General features: G+C 49.3%; 2 protein-coding genes across 3 annotated transcripts in view; both read right to left on the bottom strand.

The window, feature by feature from the left end:
* The window catches only part of Arpc1b (actin related protein 2/3 complex subunit 1B), a 15,390-nt gene extending 14,223 nt beyond the window's left edge, over positions 1-1,167 (bottom strand). Inside the window, exon 1 of the mRNA XM_031338711.1 lies at positions 1,060-1,167. The gene's annotated coding sequence lies outside the window, so the exon portion shown is untranslated. The remainder of the gene's footprint in view (positions 1-1,059) is intronic.
* A 6,513-nt stretch (positions 1,168-7,680) lies between these two features.
* The window catches only part of Arpc1a (actin related protein 2/3 complex subunit 1A), a 23,117-nt gene continuing 12,818 nt past the window's right edge, over positions 7,681-17,979 (bottom strand). For both annotated transcript variants that reach the window (XM_031338706.1, XM_031338707.1), the window contains exons 6-10: positions 15,026-15,238; positions 12,241-12,316; positions 11,881-12,074; positions 9,421-9,511; positions 7,681-8,052 (exon numbers count right to left, since the gene is read on the bottom strand). In XM_031338706.1, the coding sequence (XP_031194566.1) occupies positions 8,014-8,052; positions 9,421-9,511; positions 11,881-12,074; positions 12,241-12,316; positions 15,026-15,238 (613 nt within the window). In that variant the 3' untranslated portion in view covers positions 7,681-8,013. The remainder of the gene's footprint in view (positions 8,053-9,420; positions 9,512-11,880; positions 12,075-12,240; positions 12,317-15,025; positions 15,239-17,979) is intronic.

Raw genomic sequence — 17,979 nt, 5'->3', positions numbered from 1 at the left:
TGTGTGTGTGTGTGTGTGTGTTTGAGTGCCGGTGGATGTCCGGGGATTCGGACATCCCTCACGTTCAAACCCTCCTCACGTTCCCTAATCCCCACCCAGTCAGTGCTTTTATGCCCTGCTCCATCTCCCAGCCCCGCACATTCTCTTACAGTAGAAGCCAACCTGGTAAATCTATTTCTTTTTTATTGTCCACGTGAAGAAGTTGAACTTCCCTCCAAGTCGTCCCGCAGGGCTGCAGCTTCGGACCCCACCCCACCCTACACCACACAAGGCCAGGTTCACCGAGTACAGAAGTGAGGTCGGCGGCAGCAGAAGCAGACAAGCACACTGCCAAGTGTGTTGGCCACATCTGGCCACTAAGCCTCCGGATCTTGAAGGTCCCCATTTTCCAGGCAAGGCAAATTGAGCTCTACACAGGCGAGGCCAGCCACACCGCCCCAGGCTAGAGCTGCCTCACGGAAACAAGCCCCGTGGCCAGCACCTAGGCTGGCTCCCAGTTCAGGATTCCTGCCCGCTCGCGGGCCCCACCGGACCTGCCTTGTCCCGGGTAGCCTGGCTGGATGCCCCTTGCTCGCCCCGGGGTCCGCTCGCCCAGGCTGAGTGAGACCCAGGAACCTGGTCCCCTGCTGGGTGGGCACAGTGACTGGGGGACGCGGCGGGGCGGGGGTGCTAGCTCATTTCCCGGTTGCAACAACCCGGAAGGCTGCAGACCGAGGGGGAAGTGACTGGGTGTGGGGCCCTGCGCCCAAAGTAACGGGGCGACACTGGGCGCGGGGATCGGAGAGGGGGCGCGAGGGCTGGGGCTGTGCCGCCTCGATGGCGTCGAGTGCGCCGGGAATCTCTGCGATTCTTCCCACCGCGCCCCGCATCCCCAGAACGCCGCTCCCCACTAACTCCTCGCCAGCCCCACCCTCGCCCGGAGCCCCACCAGGCCCCCATGCACACGGCTCTCCACTCTCATCCCCATCCCCCTCACCGTCGAACATCGCCTCGAGTCCCCTGACTTCTAGGTTGGCCTCAGACCCAACACACACCTCGCGACCACCCCGCGCCCCTCACCTCGGATCTCCTCGGCCGCGGACTCTGGACAGTCGACGCGCCGAACCGGCTCTGAGACCCGCGCAGCACCACAGCTACTTCCTCGTGGGCGGGGGGCGGGGCCTTCGGGCACAGCCCCGCAGGGACCGGGGGCGGGACCTGGGCGGCTGTGGCCAGATCCCAGGGCCCGCCCACCCCTCGGGGTACTAAGCGGCCCGGACCTCAGTTAAGTCCAGCACAGCTCAAAATTCTCCGGAGATAGCTTGCTGTTGCCACTAACTACTTTCTGAATGGGGAAACTGAGGCTGGAAGGGGAGGGGAGCTGTCTGAGCAGCTGGAGGGCGGAAGCCCGAGATCGGGCCACCAAGAATTCAGAGGTTTCGGGGCCACACGCAGGCACCAGGCAACTTAATGATTCCTGCGGGGCCCCGCCCCTCGCACTGTAGGTGCTCCCCAGCCGCCATTCCCCAGACTCTCAATGCTCCAAAGATGGCAGAGTCGATGGTGTCCAGGAAGAAGAGCACTGCCACTCCAGGTGACTTCTTGCTTCTGTAATCATACACTTCCCTCCAAGTTACTGAGCAGCTTTGCAGCTGAGTCAGGTGATGCTCCAGGGTCAAGGGTCATCCAGGTTAGGTGCTTCTGAAGTTTCTTTTTCATCGCCTCCTACCTTATGAGAAGTCCTCCCTAGACTCCCAGCGCTATCCTGTATCACTAATTCTGGCTTCGTTTACACCGAGGCTGAACACTTTGTCTAGCGGTGGCTCTTATGGTTAGAGGTGCCTGTGATAACCCACACCTGTCATCCCAGCACTGGGGGTGGGGGGTTAGAGGAAGAAAGATGAAGTTCAAGTTCATCCTTGGCTGTATAGCTAGTTGAAGGCCAGCCTGGTTTACATAAAACCCTGCCTCAAAAAACAAAGAAATGGGCCAGCAACATGGCTCAGATGGCAAAGGTGCTTGCTGCCCAGCCTAAGGACCTGAATTGAACTCCCAGTACTCATACAGTAGGAGAGACTAGACTCCTTTAGGTAGGTTGTCTTCTTACTCCCACACACATGCCAGCCATAGTGAACTAGAGTGTGTAAACACACACACACACACACACACACACACACAAGCAAGGTAAGTAAATAAATGTAATACTTTTTTGTTTGTTTTTGTTTTTTTGAGCCAGAGTTTCTCTGTGTGTCACTGACTGCCCTGGAATTAGCTCTGTAGGCCAGACTGCCCTTGAATTCAGAGATCTGCCTCTTTCTCTATCTCCAAATTCTGAGTTCTGGGATTAAAGCAGTGCATCACCATGCCCGGTATAATAAAATATTCTAAATTTGGAGCAGTTGCTGCAGTAAACACCCTGCCCATGCTCAGTGTATATATCTATATATCTATATCTATCCGTCTATCTGTTTGTTTGTCTGTCTGTCTGTCTATCTATCTATCTATATACTGGTGTGTAGGGATTCAAACTCAGGGACCTACACACACAGCAGGCACTCAACCACTTAGCTACATACCCAGTCTTCACTTTAGTCTCCTTGAGTTTCTGTAGCAGGCAGGCCTTGTGATTCTCCTGCCTCGGTTCCTGCTGTACCATCAGACCCACCCAGCTCCATACGATTTAGCTCAGATTTTGATAAGTCATCCTCTTGCCACCGACACAGAGGGGTCTTGATCCTGTGGCCCCCACTTTGCCATTCCTGTAGATTTCTATCTGTAGCCTTGGTGATGCCAGGTGTCTTTGGTTTAGCTAGAAAAAAACCGTACCAGCAGTGTTCCTTCTGTGGGACAAGTGCATCCCTGGCTCTCAATCTGTCCCTGCTCACTCAGCTCTATAAAAGCCCAGCAATGGCCCCAAGAGGCCTTGAGTGATTTGACTCCATAAGCTTGTGGTGTCTGACAGTCCTCTGTCCTGGGTTAGTGACCTTAAATGACCCAGTGTCTTCAGAGGATAGACAAAGCAAAACCAAGCCCAGGACTCTTGGCAGTGACCCACTACAGAGAAACCCCTCTCGATGAGCTGTATGAGTGAAGGGCAGTAACCCCGCAAGAGGAGGGGAGTCCTCAGAGCAAACGGAGCACAGTACAAGACAACCCCACAGAAAAAAACGAGAGCACTGGACAGCTCTGGTCAGCTTGAGCTCAAGCTTCTTTCAAGGGGGTTAAGGTTCATGGACCAGGTGTTTTGTTTTGGTTCATGATGGTAGGTATAACCCAAGGCCTTACAAATGCACTGAGCCACACCCCAGCCCCTCACTGGGGGAGTCTAGGCAGGGGCTCTACCACTAAGCCACACCCCAGCCCCTCACTGGGAGATTTTAGGCAGGGGCTCTACCACTGAGCCACACCCCAGCCCCTCACTGGGGGATTTTAGGCAGGGGCTCTACCACTGAGCCACACCCCAGCCCCTCACTGGGGGATTCTAGCAGGTGTTCTATCACTATAGGATACCTCAAGCCCCTATTTGCTTTATTAAGTTGGTTTGTGATTTTTTTTTTTTTAACAAATCTCTGAGAACTGCTTCTTTCTGCTATGGACCTGAGGGGATGAAAAAACTCACAATGTGTGCTGCAGCCATGTTTGTGCCACTGGCTCTCCTGCTCTCAGACCCTGATAGACAGGCTGCACACCCATGGGATTCACTTGGCACCATCCATAGAGTGAATGAATGAATGGTAACAGTGCTATAAAACTTAAGACTTCTGGTTCTGCCACTTAAGCTGTGGCATAACCTCAGGCAAGTCACCCTTGCTCTGCCTCAGTTTCCACAGCTGTGAAGTGAGCTTTCTCAGACACTGCCTCCAACCCTGTCCCATTGAGGAAAACAGTGGATGTTAAGCATCTCCCGAAGCCTTCTTTAAAGGGTTTCCTGCTGGTTAGATGTGATTGGATCAGGATGGTGCTGACCCCAACAGAGGGTGAATCCATTCAGTTCTTCTCTGAATGTGATGGTAGGAGCTTGAACCTCTTGAGAAGAAAGTCGCTGGGGATAGTGCTGACTCGCTCGCTCTGTGTGGTATGAGGTGCTGCTCTGAGGTGAGTAGCTGGGCTCCACCTCACCCCTCTGTGCTGCCACATGCTGTGGAACCAAGTGTGTGCATGCAGGCATGTGTGCCTGTGTGTGTTTGCCAGAGGTCAGCCTTCCTCAGGCAGCTTGTGTTTTGAATTTCTCACTGAGTGTGTTAGGTTGGCAGGACTTTGCACCCCAGGGATCCTCCTGATTTCACTTCCAGTGCTGGGATCACAGGTACATGTCACTATGCCTGCTTTTGTTCATTTTTGAGGCAGGTTCTCACAGTGTAGCCCTAGCTGGCCTGGACTCACAATGACCTGCCTGCCCCTGCCTCCTGAGTGCTAGGATTAAAAGTGTGTGCCACTTGCCTGGCAGTGGTGGCACATGCCTTTAATCTCAGTACTTGGGAGGCAGAAGCAGGCAGATTTCTGAGTTCAAGGCCAGCCTGGTCTACAGAGTGAGTTCCAGGACAGCCGGGGATACTCAGAGAAACCCTGTCTTGAAAAACAAACAGGGCTGGTGAGATGGCTCAGTGGTTAAGAGCACCGACTGATCTTCCAGAGGTCCTGAGTTCAAATCCCAGCAACCACATGGTGGCTCACAACCATCCCTAATGAGATCTGACGCCCTCTCCTGGTGTGTCTGAGAACAGCTGCAGTGTACTTACAAATAATAATAAATAAATATAAAAAAAAAAGAAAAACAAACAAACAAAAAAGAAAGAAAGAAAGAAAGAAAATCTAATTACTCTTATTTTTATGTGTATGTATGTTTTGCTTGCATGTATGTGCACCAAATGTATGCAGTACCCTTGGGGGTTGGAAGAGGGCATTAGGTCTCCTGCAACTGAAGTTACTGTTGTTGAGAGCCACTGTATGGGTGCTGGGAATTAAACTCAAGTCCTCTGTAAGAGCAGCAAATGATCTTAACCAATGAGCATCCTATCCCACACCCCAGATAGGATCTTTATAGCCCTGGTTGTCCTGGAACTCATCATGTAGACTTGGCTTGCCTCTGCCTCTGTGTAGGATTAAAGGCATGTGCCACTACATCTGGCTTTTTTTTTTTTTTTAAGTGGGCTCAGGGCTGGAACTTGGCTCCTTGCAAAACAAACACTCTGCCATTTCTCCGGCCCTCCCTTCCTTCCTCCCTTCCTTTTTTCCTTCCTTTCTTTTTTAAACTTATTTTCATTTTATGTGCATTGGTGTTTTGCCTACATGTATGTCTGTGTGAAGGTACCAGATCTTGGAGTTACAGACAGTTGTGAGCTGCTGTGTGGGTGCTGGGAATTGAACCTGGGTCCTCTGTCTTAACTGCTGAGCCATCTTTCCAAGCCTCTTGTTTGTGGCAGTTGCCATGGCCATTAAAAACACATGGTTCAATGACTTCTGCCAGTTGTCCTATGACCTCCACATGTGCACTGTGGTATGCATGTCCCTGTACAATATAAATAAATATATAATAAAAACTAACACAGAAAGGAAACCTCAGACTGCAAAGCTCTGCCCCAACAACCCCCTCACCCCACCTTCCACCTCAGGGTCTTTATAGCCCAGGCTAACCCAGAATTCCAACTCCTCCTGCCTTGGGCTCCCTGGTTGCTGGGATTACACTGACAGGGTGCACGACAGAGAGGGAGTTTTAAAACCTCAAGTGAAGCGAGTCTTTGGAGAAGAGGGCTTGGGGGACACCACTTTGGATGGCTTTCTGTCTCTTCCAGGAATGTGCACACACCGTGCCTTGTGAATGAAGATGAGCCACTCTCCTCTCTCTGCTGCATCTCTGGTTTCCAAGAAATGTAGCCTCATACAAGACACTTAAGAGGAGGGAGTTGGGTGGGGCTGATACAACATCTTCCATTATCGTGTGCTGCTCATTCTCAGCTCATCCTCCCCCACCCCTTGCAGCTCCAGATATAATGTCCCCTCTGTTGCAAGGGCCAGAACAAGGACCCCGACACCAAGAGATGACAGCCTGACAACTGTTAGCAGGAGAGAAGGAAAACTTCCAGCCACACAAGGCCACACCTCTGTGTAAATGATCAAAGGTCCAGAGCGGGGATGTCCACCAGCAGCCCATGGCATCCCAGCCCAGTTCTCAAGGGCCCTCAGCTGCATGGCCCATCTTCCCAGTCAGAATATCCCATGGACAACTGTGAAATTCAAGTCTAGAGTGGATACCCACTAGTGTGTTCCTTACGAAGGTCCAGGTAATTCCAGCACTAAGGAGGCTGAGGCAGGGGGATCCCTATCCTTGCCTCCTTGCCCAGTAGGGAGCATGCCCTGGGGTTACTGCTGGGGCCCTGGTTATTCACTCCCTTCTTCAGGGACACTTGTCGTTAGCCCGCAAGTGTAGTGGGACTGAAGCCAGCTCTAGAGCGGTCTTGTGTGCAGTCAGCACCTGTTTTGGCATATTCACGTATACAAGTCTATGTGTTTACAGAGAAGCTCCAGTCTTCAGGGGCACAGAAATGACACTGTAGCATGGGAGCTGAGGAGGCAGAGCCAGCAAGCCAGCACTCAGGTGCTACTGCTGCTACTCTCTCATGGAGATAGTAAGGTTTGCCATGAGTCATCAAAAGGGCCACACTGTCTTTGCAAATATCGTGACATCCTCTGAGACCCCTGCTAACCAGCCCTCAGTGGAATGCAAACTACTGTTCAGGACCTGGGGCCGAGGCCCAGTTGGAGGAATGCCAGCCTGGCATGCAGAGGGGCCTGGATTCTATCCTCAGCATCATGTAAGCCATGCAAAGTTGAACACATATGTAATCCTAATACACAAGGTGTATGTAAGCCAGAGGGTCATCCTTACTTATATAGCATGTTCCAGGCTAGCCTGGGATACATAAGACCCTGCTTCAATAAGATAAAAATATAAAGATTGCCTATCTGGCTTGTCCTGTGCAGTGGAATGAAGAGATGGCTTCATACTATTCTAGATTCATTTTTGATGTCAGTGTTGGTATAGGATCTTGATAGTTTTGGCTGGCCTAGAACCTACTATGTAGACCAGAGTAACCTCAAAGTTACAGCAATTTTCCTGCCTCAGCCACCTAAGTGAATCCTCTACCCATTTAGATTTACACCTAGAATGGTCCATAGTCCTGCCCATATGTGATACTGAGTTAGGGTACAGATATCTCAGGCCAGGCTTAGGAATCTCTTAGCCAAGATGGCAGGAACCCCCTTTTCTCTGCTTATGGATGAGGCACAGGAAAGAGACTGGCTAGGTCATGGTCCCCCTGAGCATGCTCTAACTGGCTTTGCTTATCAGCAGAGGAGGGATTTTCCATGGCTCCTTAGCTTTCCAGTACAGGGTTTCTGGGCACCAACTTTGAAGGCAGAATGCAGTGTCCTAAAACCAAACAACAGATACCCGTTTCCCATGAAGCACATTAATGTTTTTGTGCCTTGAACTTGTAATCTTCCTGTCTTAGCCTTTAGGGTGCTGGATTATAGTGTGTACATGCCTGGCTCAATCCATGGTCTTCTCTGGCTAAAAGCTGTAGAGGATGGCGCAGTTAAGGACTGAGATCTAGGGCCTGATCCTAAAAGTGATCTAAACTAATGAAGATGGATTTGTTTCTCTGCAGAGAACAGAAAGAGTACAAAGAAAAAACACGTTTGCATACTTGGGATTTTTCTTTAATTTTTTAGCACACAATGTACACACTGCCCTTCCCCTTTAAGTTAGTGTGACAATCTTCCATAATAAACTACTTAAAGAGAAGCTTTGGTCAAAAATGGAATGAGATAGCAAAATCAAAACAAAATGAAAGAAAACACAAAACAAACACTGCTGTCTCTAAATCCCACACTTTACCCACAACATCCACACGGACACACGCTAGTTGCTTCAGTGTGACAGTGTTTCCTTGGGCCAGTGATCCTCACCACCATGTGAACGGCAGAGTGTGCTCAGCCCGTTCCTCATGCTGGATGGCAGAGGCTCGCTCAGCTTCACATTATCCGGAGACCCTGGATAGAAGACTCTAGGGCCTTGGGAAAAGCACAACCCTGATCAGCCTGACGACTGGCTGCCTGGCTTCCCTGCAGCCCACTCTGCTGCCCTCCTCCTGGTGGGGCACAGACCCAACTTCCTCACCCTGCACCCTGCAGGCCTCAGCTCTGTGCTGCTTCCCCAGGCCTGGATGTCTGTCCCCAGAAGGCTCACACCACCTCACCCAACCCTGCATATTCTCCCTTCCTTCCTTTGCTTTTTTTCCAAGTGTACTAGGATTAAGCCCTGCACCACCACTACCCTGCTTTCCCCTCTCCACCCCTCCCCAACCCTTTTTAGACAGGGTTTCAATGCACAGTCCTGGCCAGCCTTGAACTCTACACAGATCAGGTTGGCCTCCAACTCAGAGATTTGCTTTCCTCTAACTCCTGGGATTAAAGACATGCATCACTATGCTTGGACTTTTAAGATTTATTTCTGTATTTTAAAGTGTATAATGTTTGTCTGCATGTATGTATGTGCACCCTTGTGTGCCTGGTGTCTGTGGAAGACAGATGCCCTGAAACTGGAGTTACGTTTGGTTGTGAGCAGCCATGTGGATGTTGGGACCAAATCCTGAGTCCTAAACAAATGGTCTTAACTGCTGAGCTAGCACTCCAGACCCTTACTCGAGTGTGTGTGTGTTGTGTGTTGTGTGGTGTGTGTGTGTGTGTGTGTGTGTGTGTGTGTGGTGTGTGTGTGTTTTCCATCCTCTCAGCTCACTGCTTGGGGGGGTGGGGAGGGGCAAGATCTTATTCTCTAGCACAGACTGGCATTAAGCTCAAAGCAATCCTTCTGCCTCAGCTTCCCAAGTGTAGGTATTACACAAATGAGCCCCATGCCCAGCTGTATTTATTAAATAAATTGGTGTAAGCTATAAAAATGTCTATAAACAGAAATGTTGGCTGGTGGCTAACACTGGGTTTACTTCAACAATGGCATCAAGGTTCTTTTGAGAACAAATAGCATCTAGGAGACATCAGCCACCCACTGGGAATGGTGGTCCCTCATGCTTAGAGATTCTGGGGCCAGCTCTTCGGCCACACACTGCAGCTGACACCATATTTCAAGAAGGTAAAAATAGCCAGGCGTGGTGGCACATGCCTTTAATCCCAGCACTTGGGAGGCAGAGGCAGGTGGATTTCTGAGTTTGAGGCCAGCCTGGTCTACAGAGTGAGCTCTAGGACAGCCAGGGCTACACAGAGAAATCCTGTCTCGAAAAAACAAAAACAAACAAACAAAAAAAGAAGGTAAAAATGTTTGGTGGAAATATCTGGAAATCAAGGGCTAAGGTAGTTCAGTGTAAGAGTCCCCGCCTAACATGTTCTATCCCCAAAACTGCAAAAACTACCACCAACAAGATTTACCTTGAAATCCCAAATTGTCATGGCTCCATCAATGCCAGTAGTGCAAAATTTGCGACAATCTTGCTTGTCCACTTCATAAATAGACACTTGACTAAAAGAAAAGCAAAGTCAAAAAGTTGTGAGATCTGTGGCAGAAGTGAGTCCAACTCTGCCCACCAACAGTAAGGTACACTAAAGAAAATGAACTCTCTTCACTTTCGAACATCAGCATGTCCATCAGTCTTAGGCTGCAACAGTCAGTCAGAAAGTATCCCACAGATAGCTGGTGATATATTAAGTTCCAGATCCATCAGGGTTACCTAGCAAAACCCTGTCTCAAAACAAGAGTGGGCTCAATAGCTTGGACTGTAGCTTATCTGCAGAGTGGCTGCCTAGCATATATGAGACTGATTGGATTCCCCAATACCACATAATTGGGTGTGTCTGTACATGCCTGTACCCTAGCAATTTAAAGGTGGAGGCAGACAATCAGAAATTCAAGGTCATCCTTAGTAACAATTCTATACCCATCCATTCTCTGACCCCAACCCTACCCCAGCCTATCTAGTGAGTCTGAGGCCAATCTAAACTATATGAAATCCTATGACAAAAATGAGGGGGTGGGGGAAGGGAGGGACAATGGCCTCAGCATGTGATGGGTAGGAGGAAAAGAGGGGCTCAGGGGCTCAGTAGTGATGCAGATATAAGCATCTTTTTGTATTTTCAAATAGAGGCACGGCTAGAGCATGATGGAGGCCAGTTGGTCCCCAACACGTCCTCTCAAATCAACTTGCTAGGACAGCCACAACAGAAGGCTAGAGCCTTGCACTTGAACTTTGTCTTTGCAGGGGCTGGTGCTGAGGCTCAGTGGTGGAGTACTTGCCTAGCAAGTCCTAGGTTCTGGGTTCAATCCCAAGTCCAAAACACCAAAGACAAACGAAATGACTCATTACAATGTCAATGGCAGGCAGTCACTCCTCCAGATCCTACCGAGCTACACAGCTAGCTAGACAGCTTCCAAGACTGACTGCAGACAGCTGCTTCTTTCTCATCTCAAGTGTCCAGACTAGCAATGTCTCCTGCCCGTTTGAGGAAAGAGACAGCAGACTGCAGCACACAGACGACTGTGCAGCCTGTGAGCCGTCAACGGCCCACTATTACTCTTTCTCACCTAGTTCATATTGTGTGTGTAGAGGGCCGAGGACAACGTTTGGGACTGGGTTTGCTACTTTCACCGTGGAGGTTCTAGAGAGCTTGTTCAGTTGGTTTAGCCTTTGTCCACTGAGCCCACTTGCTGGCAAGTTACCAACACTCTTCTTGCCTTAGCCTCCCAGGTACTAGGACTGCAGGCCTGTGCCACCATGCCCAGCATGAACCTACCTCCTACACACACCGGTAGACTACTCAGCCAGCCAGGACTTCTCTGACAAGAACCACACTTCTCCTGAATGCTGGGTGCAAATGCACCTGCAGGATAAAGTGGTGGCAGCTCAGCTTTTGTTGTTTCTTGAGACAGGGTTTCACTGTGCTGTAGTAAGAATTCTGGAATTTTGGTTTCTTTAAAAAACACAGAATGAAGCCAGGCAGTGATGGCGCATGCCTTTAATCCCAGCACTTGAGAGGCAGAGACAGGCAGATTGATGAGTTTGAGGCCACCCTGGTCTACAGAGTGAGTTCCAGGACAGCCCGGGCTACACAGAGAAACCCTGACTCAAAAAACCAAAAACCAAAAACCAAAAGCCAAACCAAAACCAACCAAACACAGAATGTCTTTTCATTTTAATCTCAGTACAGGATATAGGACTGCTTCAGCCCGCACACAGCAGCCAACTGTGATTTGCCTCGTGCTCTAGCAGAGGTGTGGTTCTGCCAACTGCAATAATTTCTGTGACTGTATGACATTTGGAATTCTGGGAACATTTCAAAGAGTGCATAAATGCTAGAGCTCCAATAGGTGGGGTTAGTTGTGGCTTAGTAGTAGTGCTCAAAGAAGGAACAAGAATAAAGACAGAGATCATTGGTTCTTCTCTCTCTCTCTCTCCTCTCTCTCTTCTCTCTATTCTTCTTTCTCTCCTATCTAGTGATAGGGGGTGAAATGGGGGATAAAGGATGGAAAAAAGAACTCATGAAGTAGCAAAGACTAGCTACACTGTGCAGCCTTGGCTGGCTTGGGATTCACTATGTAGGCTATGTAGATCAGACTGGCCTTCAATTCACAGATTCACACCTATCTCTGCTTCCTGAATGGTGGGATTAAAGGCCTGTGCTACCACACCAGGCCAACTCCCTTTCTGTCACAAACTGAAAGTAAGACCTTAGCAGCTGGGAAGGCACAGGCTTACTACTATTCTCATTCCTTCAGCAACACTGGGGCCTGCAGCACAGGGGGCTTTCTAAGAAAATGCCATGGAGTGAGCACCTTGGCCAGCCAATTTTCTACAGAAGCCTGGACTCCAGGCTGAGGCGGCTGAAGGTACCTACGTGATGCTGTTCTGGTGCAGTGTCTCCAAGGCTGTGTTGCGGTCCTCAGTAGTGGCTCTCTTGTCCATGTTACGGAAGCGTTCCATAGCAGACATGTTGCGCTGGATGCTCTGCTTTGGGACGTCTAGTTTGGACACAAAGGTCAAACAGCCACGGTCATCGTAGTTAAAGAGCATTGGACAGCAGTCATGGCCCTGAAAGAGAGATCAGTCAGCACAGAGGGCTCCCTGCCTGCCTTCCACTCCTGAAGAGTGCTCACAGCAGTGCCTCTCAGTCTGTTTCTGAGAAGGGATGTGCTCCTGTGCACTGTTTCTGGCTTGGAGCTGCATGTGGCACACTGTGAGGACGGCAGATACTTACCGCAGCCACCACGCTGTTCTCTGAGACAAATGACACACTGAGCAGCGGCAGGAACTCCGTTCTCAGAGTTGAAACCCTGAACACAAGAACACTTGTTACACTAGGGGAACCACAGCCCACACTCCATCACAGAGGACAACAAAGGCCCCATTCTCAGAGTAGCTTCTGCAGGGTTAGCCAACACTTCTCTAAAAAGAGTTCCCTGACCTGTCCTCACAGGAATCTCAAGCATAAGGTGACCCCAAAGTGACCTTCAGAAACTGAAGCCTTCAAGTTGGGGGCATAATATGTACAAGGCCCTGATTTGATCCCTAGCACCCTCTATCAATCAATCAGTCAAATAAAAGACTTGCTCTCTTTAGCCTGGGCCCTGCCCCTTGCTAAAGGGTCCCTATTCATGGATCACAAGGAGTCCTTCCTTTCTGTCTTCTTCCCAGTGCACTGGCTCTGCTCCTCTTAGCCATTCAAGTCCTCATACCTTGTCTCTGCCCATTGCCTTGGCCTGCAATGGCTTTTCCTCCCTTACCTGCCACAGCTCTTCCCATCACTCCTGCTTGTGAGAGAGTACCGGTGCTAGTACCTCAGAAATGCTTGCTGGCAGTCATGCCCTGTGTGAGCCACCACTATGAGATGAATCTTACTCTCGGCCAGCTCACACTCAAATAGGCCCCGTGCATGTCTGTATGGGTGTGAGTGCGAGTGTGTGTGTGTGTGTGTGTGTGTGTGTGTATGTATATCTTTCCTAGGTGGAGTCAGTCCTCTTCTCGACAAAGCGGGCTCCAGGGATCAGACACCTTTACCACTGAGCCATCCCCTCAGTTTCATGTCTTTGGTGTTTTAAGGGTCCTACTATGTAGCCCAGGATAGCCTCAAACTCATGACCTCTCCTGCCTAGGCTTCCTGAATATTGGAATTGCAGGTTTGCACTACCATACCTGGCTTATAAAACATTTATCTGGGAGGCAGAGGCAGGAGGATCATAGGCTTGATACCAGCCCAGGTTACATACGAGTTCCAGACCATATTTTTAAATGGGTGACTTTTTACAAAAGAATTCCTATAGTAAGTTCAGCTTAAGAGAGAGGATATTGGGCCAGAGAGATAGCTCAGTAGTTAAGAGCACTAACTGTGGGCTGAAGAGATGGCTCAGCAGTTAAGAGCACTGATTGCTCTTCCAAAGGTCCTAAGTTCAAATCCTAGCAACCACATGGTGGCTCACAACCATCTGTAATGAGATCTGAAGCCCTTTGCTGCTGCGTCTGAAGACAGCTAGAGTGTACTTAAATGTAACAATAAATAAATCTTTAAAAAAAAAGGAAAAAGAAAAAAAGAGCACTGACTGCTCTTCCACAGGTCTTGAGTTCAATTCCCAGCAAACACATGGTGGCTCACAACCATCCACAATGGGGATCTGATGCCCTTTTCTGGTATGTCTCAAGACAACAGTGTACCCACATACATGAAATAAATAAATAAATCTTGAGAGAGAGAGAGAGAGAGAGAGAGAGAGAGAGAAGACGTCATCTCTGCTGTTCCTCTCACTATGACTGTTACAATGGCTTCTCTGAGCTACCCACGGGAAGGGCTCCTTCCCAGCACAGCACAGAGATCCCTAAGTGGAGGACTTCAGGTTTCCTCCTTTGCTACTGAGCAAACTTTACTCTCATGTCTGATAAAGTTCTTCCAGGCTGAGCTGGCGACACCCTCACAAATGAGTCATTGTAATTCGGGTTCTCCAAGTAGCATAAAGGCGGCTTTGTTCTGTGATAGCATGGAGTAAGAACACATCTTTTTTTCTTTCTTTCTTTTTCTTTTTAATTTTTTTGGGTGGTGTTAGAAAAGGGAACTGAAGGTGTGTGCATGCTAGGCAGGTGCAAGAGTCTCAGTCCTCGTTTTCTGAGACAGGGTTTTGGTATGTAGCCCAGGCTGGCCTTGAACTCATAATCCTCTTGCCTCTACCTCCTGAGTGCTAGAAGTATAAATATGAGCCACCATGCCTCAGTCATATAGCCCTTAAAGTTGGTGGGTAACACTGGCATAAGGAAGCAGCCACAGCCTCACGGAGCACCATCCTCATCATCAGAGTAGCCATGAGGGACTGTTTTCCAGAGGCTCTCAGAGTGGGCCTGTTGTCTACTGGCACTGCTCATAGGTGGGGGGAGGGCCACTGGACCTCACCTGGGATCCCAGCTGCTCTGTCCTGTGCCTTGCAGCTAGCTGTACAGAGTTCTGTACTAACTGCAAAGGTCTACAAAGAGGCTACTATGTATAGAGTGTAGATGCCTAGCTGCAGTAAGGGGATCTCATCTATGCCTCTCAGGACAAGTCATCGTCCATACCAGGTGAGACTTTCTTGGTGCTGCGTCTGCTTTGGGCTCACCCATGCTCCTGTGAGCAGCCTCTGACCTATGCTCTGTACATGAGCCCAATGAGCTCATTGGTTGGGAAGGTGGACCTTGGTGGAATTATCCTTTGGTTGTCTTGGGCAGGCTGCATCAGGTGAATGGGTGCTTATTCACATCTCCCCTGGGAAAAGCTCACAGACATAGAATAACCTGGCAGCTCTGAAGGGACCCTTGTTAGCAACACACCAGGAGGGCCTTCAAAGGGTCACCACCAGTACCACCACCAAGAGGTGTTTCTGGAAGGAAGTCCCAACAGGTATTTTAACAGGTATTTAGTACCTGCCTGTAACTTTAAAGGCAGCTGCCATTGTTGGGGTGTTTGCACGATACCAGGGCAGGGCAGCCTCAGTGAAACCTTCCACCTGCAAGAAAATACTCACTGCACACTTTTTGAGGCATCAGCAACAGATACCGTGCTGTCATGGCTGACCCAGGCCAGGCGACTCCCACTGGCAGAGAAGCTGACCCCATGCACCCAGCCACCGGTGCCACTGCCACCAAACTCAGACATCAGCTGACCAAAAGGCATCTTGCTGCCCCAGGGCGTGCTGGCTGGCTTCTCATCCACCTCTTTGATGTAGGCAGAAAACACTCTGTTGTTCCAAACATGGAAAAAGAAGGAAAAAGCAAATGAAAATATGAATATAGAAAAAGGCACCTGCAGCTACTAGAAGACAATCCACAACAAAGAGGTCAGTGTGAGAACAAAACACGACAGGTACGGTCAATATGCAGCAGCTGCAGACACAGAGGCATTGAGGATCTCCTAAGCACATGTGAGGAGGGCTGCTGTCACACCATGCCAGTAGCCTCCTCTTCCTACTAAAGCAGCATCCTCAGATGGCACTCCAAGAAGCCCACAGTCAGCGGCAGACAAGAAACGGCCCATACCCTAAATAAGCCAGGTACCAACTCACTTAAAGGCTGATGAGCTGGGAAGCTGAGCAGCACATACCTTTAATCTCAGTGCTCAGGAAGTAGAGGCAAGAGGGTCTCTGTGAGTGCAAGGCCAGTCAGTCAGGGATACACAATGAGACAACGTCTCCCCAAAAAGGGAGAGTGTTGGGAAGCCAAGGAGATGGCCAATCAGTGGAGTGTTTGCTGAACAAGCATGAGAACCTAAGTTAAGATCCTCATCACTCACATAAAAAGCGAGGTGTGGCAGCACCTGTAACCAAATACTGAGCAGGGTGGAGACAGACACTGGGGCTTGCTGGCCAGGCAGTCTAGCTAAAATAGCAAACATCAGGTTTAGTGAGAGACTGCATCTCAAAAAATAAGGTGGAGAGACAAGAGGACAGTATCTGAAGCCAACTCTGGTCTACATGCACACACATATACAACACAGCAATAGATAAAGCTAGAGTGAACACACTAAAGAAAAAGCTAAGAGAGGGCACTGACATAAGGCAGACAGCTCTCTAGCCCTGCCAGGAGGGCTGGCTTCCCATCACAGGCCCGCTGTCACCTTTATGGTGGGGACAGTCTGTGATGAGGAGGATCTTTCACAGCCAATGTCCTCAGTCTTTTGCTAACTCCCTGTCTCCATCTAGTTCCCAGAGCGTGTAATGCACCCATACTCAGAAAAGGGAGGGACAAAGAACTGCTGGACTCTGCCTTCCAGTGTCTTTAGAAAACACCCAAACCTATGTGGTGCTCACCCATTACTCCAGCCCCCTGGAGGCAAAGGCAGGAACACCACAAGTCCAAGGTAGCCTAGCTAGGAGGAGGAAGAATAGGAGGAAATGAACCTCGAACTCTGGGCTGGGCAGTTATGGCTCACACCTTCAATCCCAGCACTTGGGAAGCCAAGGCAAGTAGATCTTTGAGTTCAAAGCCAGCCTAGTCTACAGAACAAGTTCTAGGACAGCCAGGGCTACACAGAGAAACCCTGTCTCAAAAACCAAACCAAACCAACAAACAAAAACCCCCAAACCCCTCTGGTTCCTTAAGCCCAATTCCAAATGAGAGTGGCTGCTGAGACTCTGGAAGGTTAAGGCATCACCAAGTGAAAGCTGTGATCTCTCCCGTGTGCAGGGCTGCAGGCACCTGCTAATGCATCCGCTTCCTCCTCTCCCTTCTCCTCTCCTTCCTCCTTTTTCTCCTTTCCTTAGTTTTTTCTTTATTTGCAATGTAGAGGATTGAACTCTGGGCTTTGGTACATGCCAGGCAAGTGCTCTTCCACTGAGCCACACCAGCCCTGTATTTTGTTTTGTTTTATAGTTAAATCTAAATATAAATCTCTGGTCAAGTTGTCTGGAAATTTTTCATATGTCAGTGATTCTCAACCTTCCTAATACTGCAACCCTATAATACAGATCCTCATGTTATGGTGACCCATAAAATTATTTTTGTTGTTACTTCATAACTGTAACTTTACTACTGTCATAAATGATAATATAAATACCTGAGTTATCCAGTGGTCTTAGGTGACCCCTGTGAAAGAGGTCACAATCCACAGGCTGAGAAACCCTGACACTGAAGGTGGGTGTGTTTCAACTTTGTCACCAAAAGTCAACACAAAACAGTAATTTTTCTTTTTCTAAGGGAAAAAGTCCCTGATGAAGAAAAACTTTTAAAAAGCAATTCCATGGTATGATTCTTAAAGCTCTTAGCAGTATGGCTGACTTCTTCTAGCCTTTGGCTAATGATAAAGCACTTTAACTGAAGAGATGATGCAGTAACAGCTCTCAGTACACTGTTCAGTGACATTTGGTTATGTCAGGTTACTTTGGTGTCTGCAGCCTGTGGCCTGGGATACAAAAGGAGAAACTCAAACTGTGGTCAAGAAAGACAGGCTGGCAGGCATGAAGGTGCATACTTGCAATTCCAGCACAAGAGGAAGCTGAGGGAGGATGATGCATTCTAGTCCAACCTGAGCTACATGTTTCAAACCAAAGAACAGGACTGGAGAGCTGGCTCAGTGGTTAGAGCACTGCCTGCTCTTGTAGAGGGCTGGAGTTGGGTTCCCAGCACCCAGGTGGCTCCCAACCACCTATAACTCTAGCTCCTGGGGACCTCTTGTCTTCTTCTGGCCTTTGCCAGGTACATATACACACATGCATACAGATAAATAATAAATCTATTTAAAAAAAAAAACTGAGAAAGACTGAGAGAGAGATGGACACAGCATGAGTTAATCCTGAACTTGATACTCTGCCTAAAGAACACTCACTGTGCCCGTCAACCTCCTGTGCCTACTGACCTACTGTGCCCACTGGCCCGCTGTGCCCACTGACCCGCTGTGCCCACTGGCCCGCTGTGCGCACTGACCCGCTGTGCCCACTGGCCCGCTGTGCCCACTGGCCCGCTGTGCCCACTGGCCCGCTGTGCC

This window comes from Mastomys coucha, unplaced genomic scaffold (assembly GCF_008632895.1).
Source record: "Mastomys coucha isolate ucsf_1 unplaced genomic scaffold, UCSF_Mcou_1 pScaffold22, whole genome shotgun sequence".
NCBI lineage: Eukaryota > Metazoa > Chordata > Mammalia > Rodentia > Muridae > Mastomys > Mastomys coucha.
The sequence above is the reverse complement of the archived record's forward strand: the minus strand, read 5'-3'. Positions and strand labels throughout refer to the sequence as shown.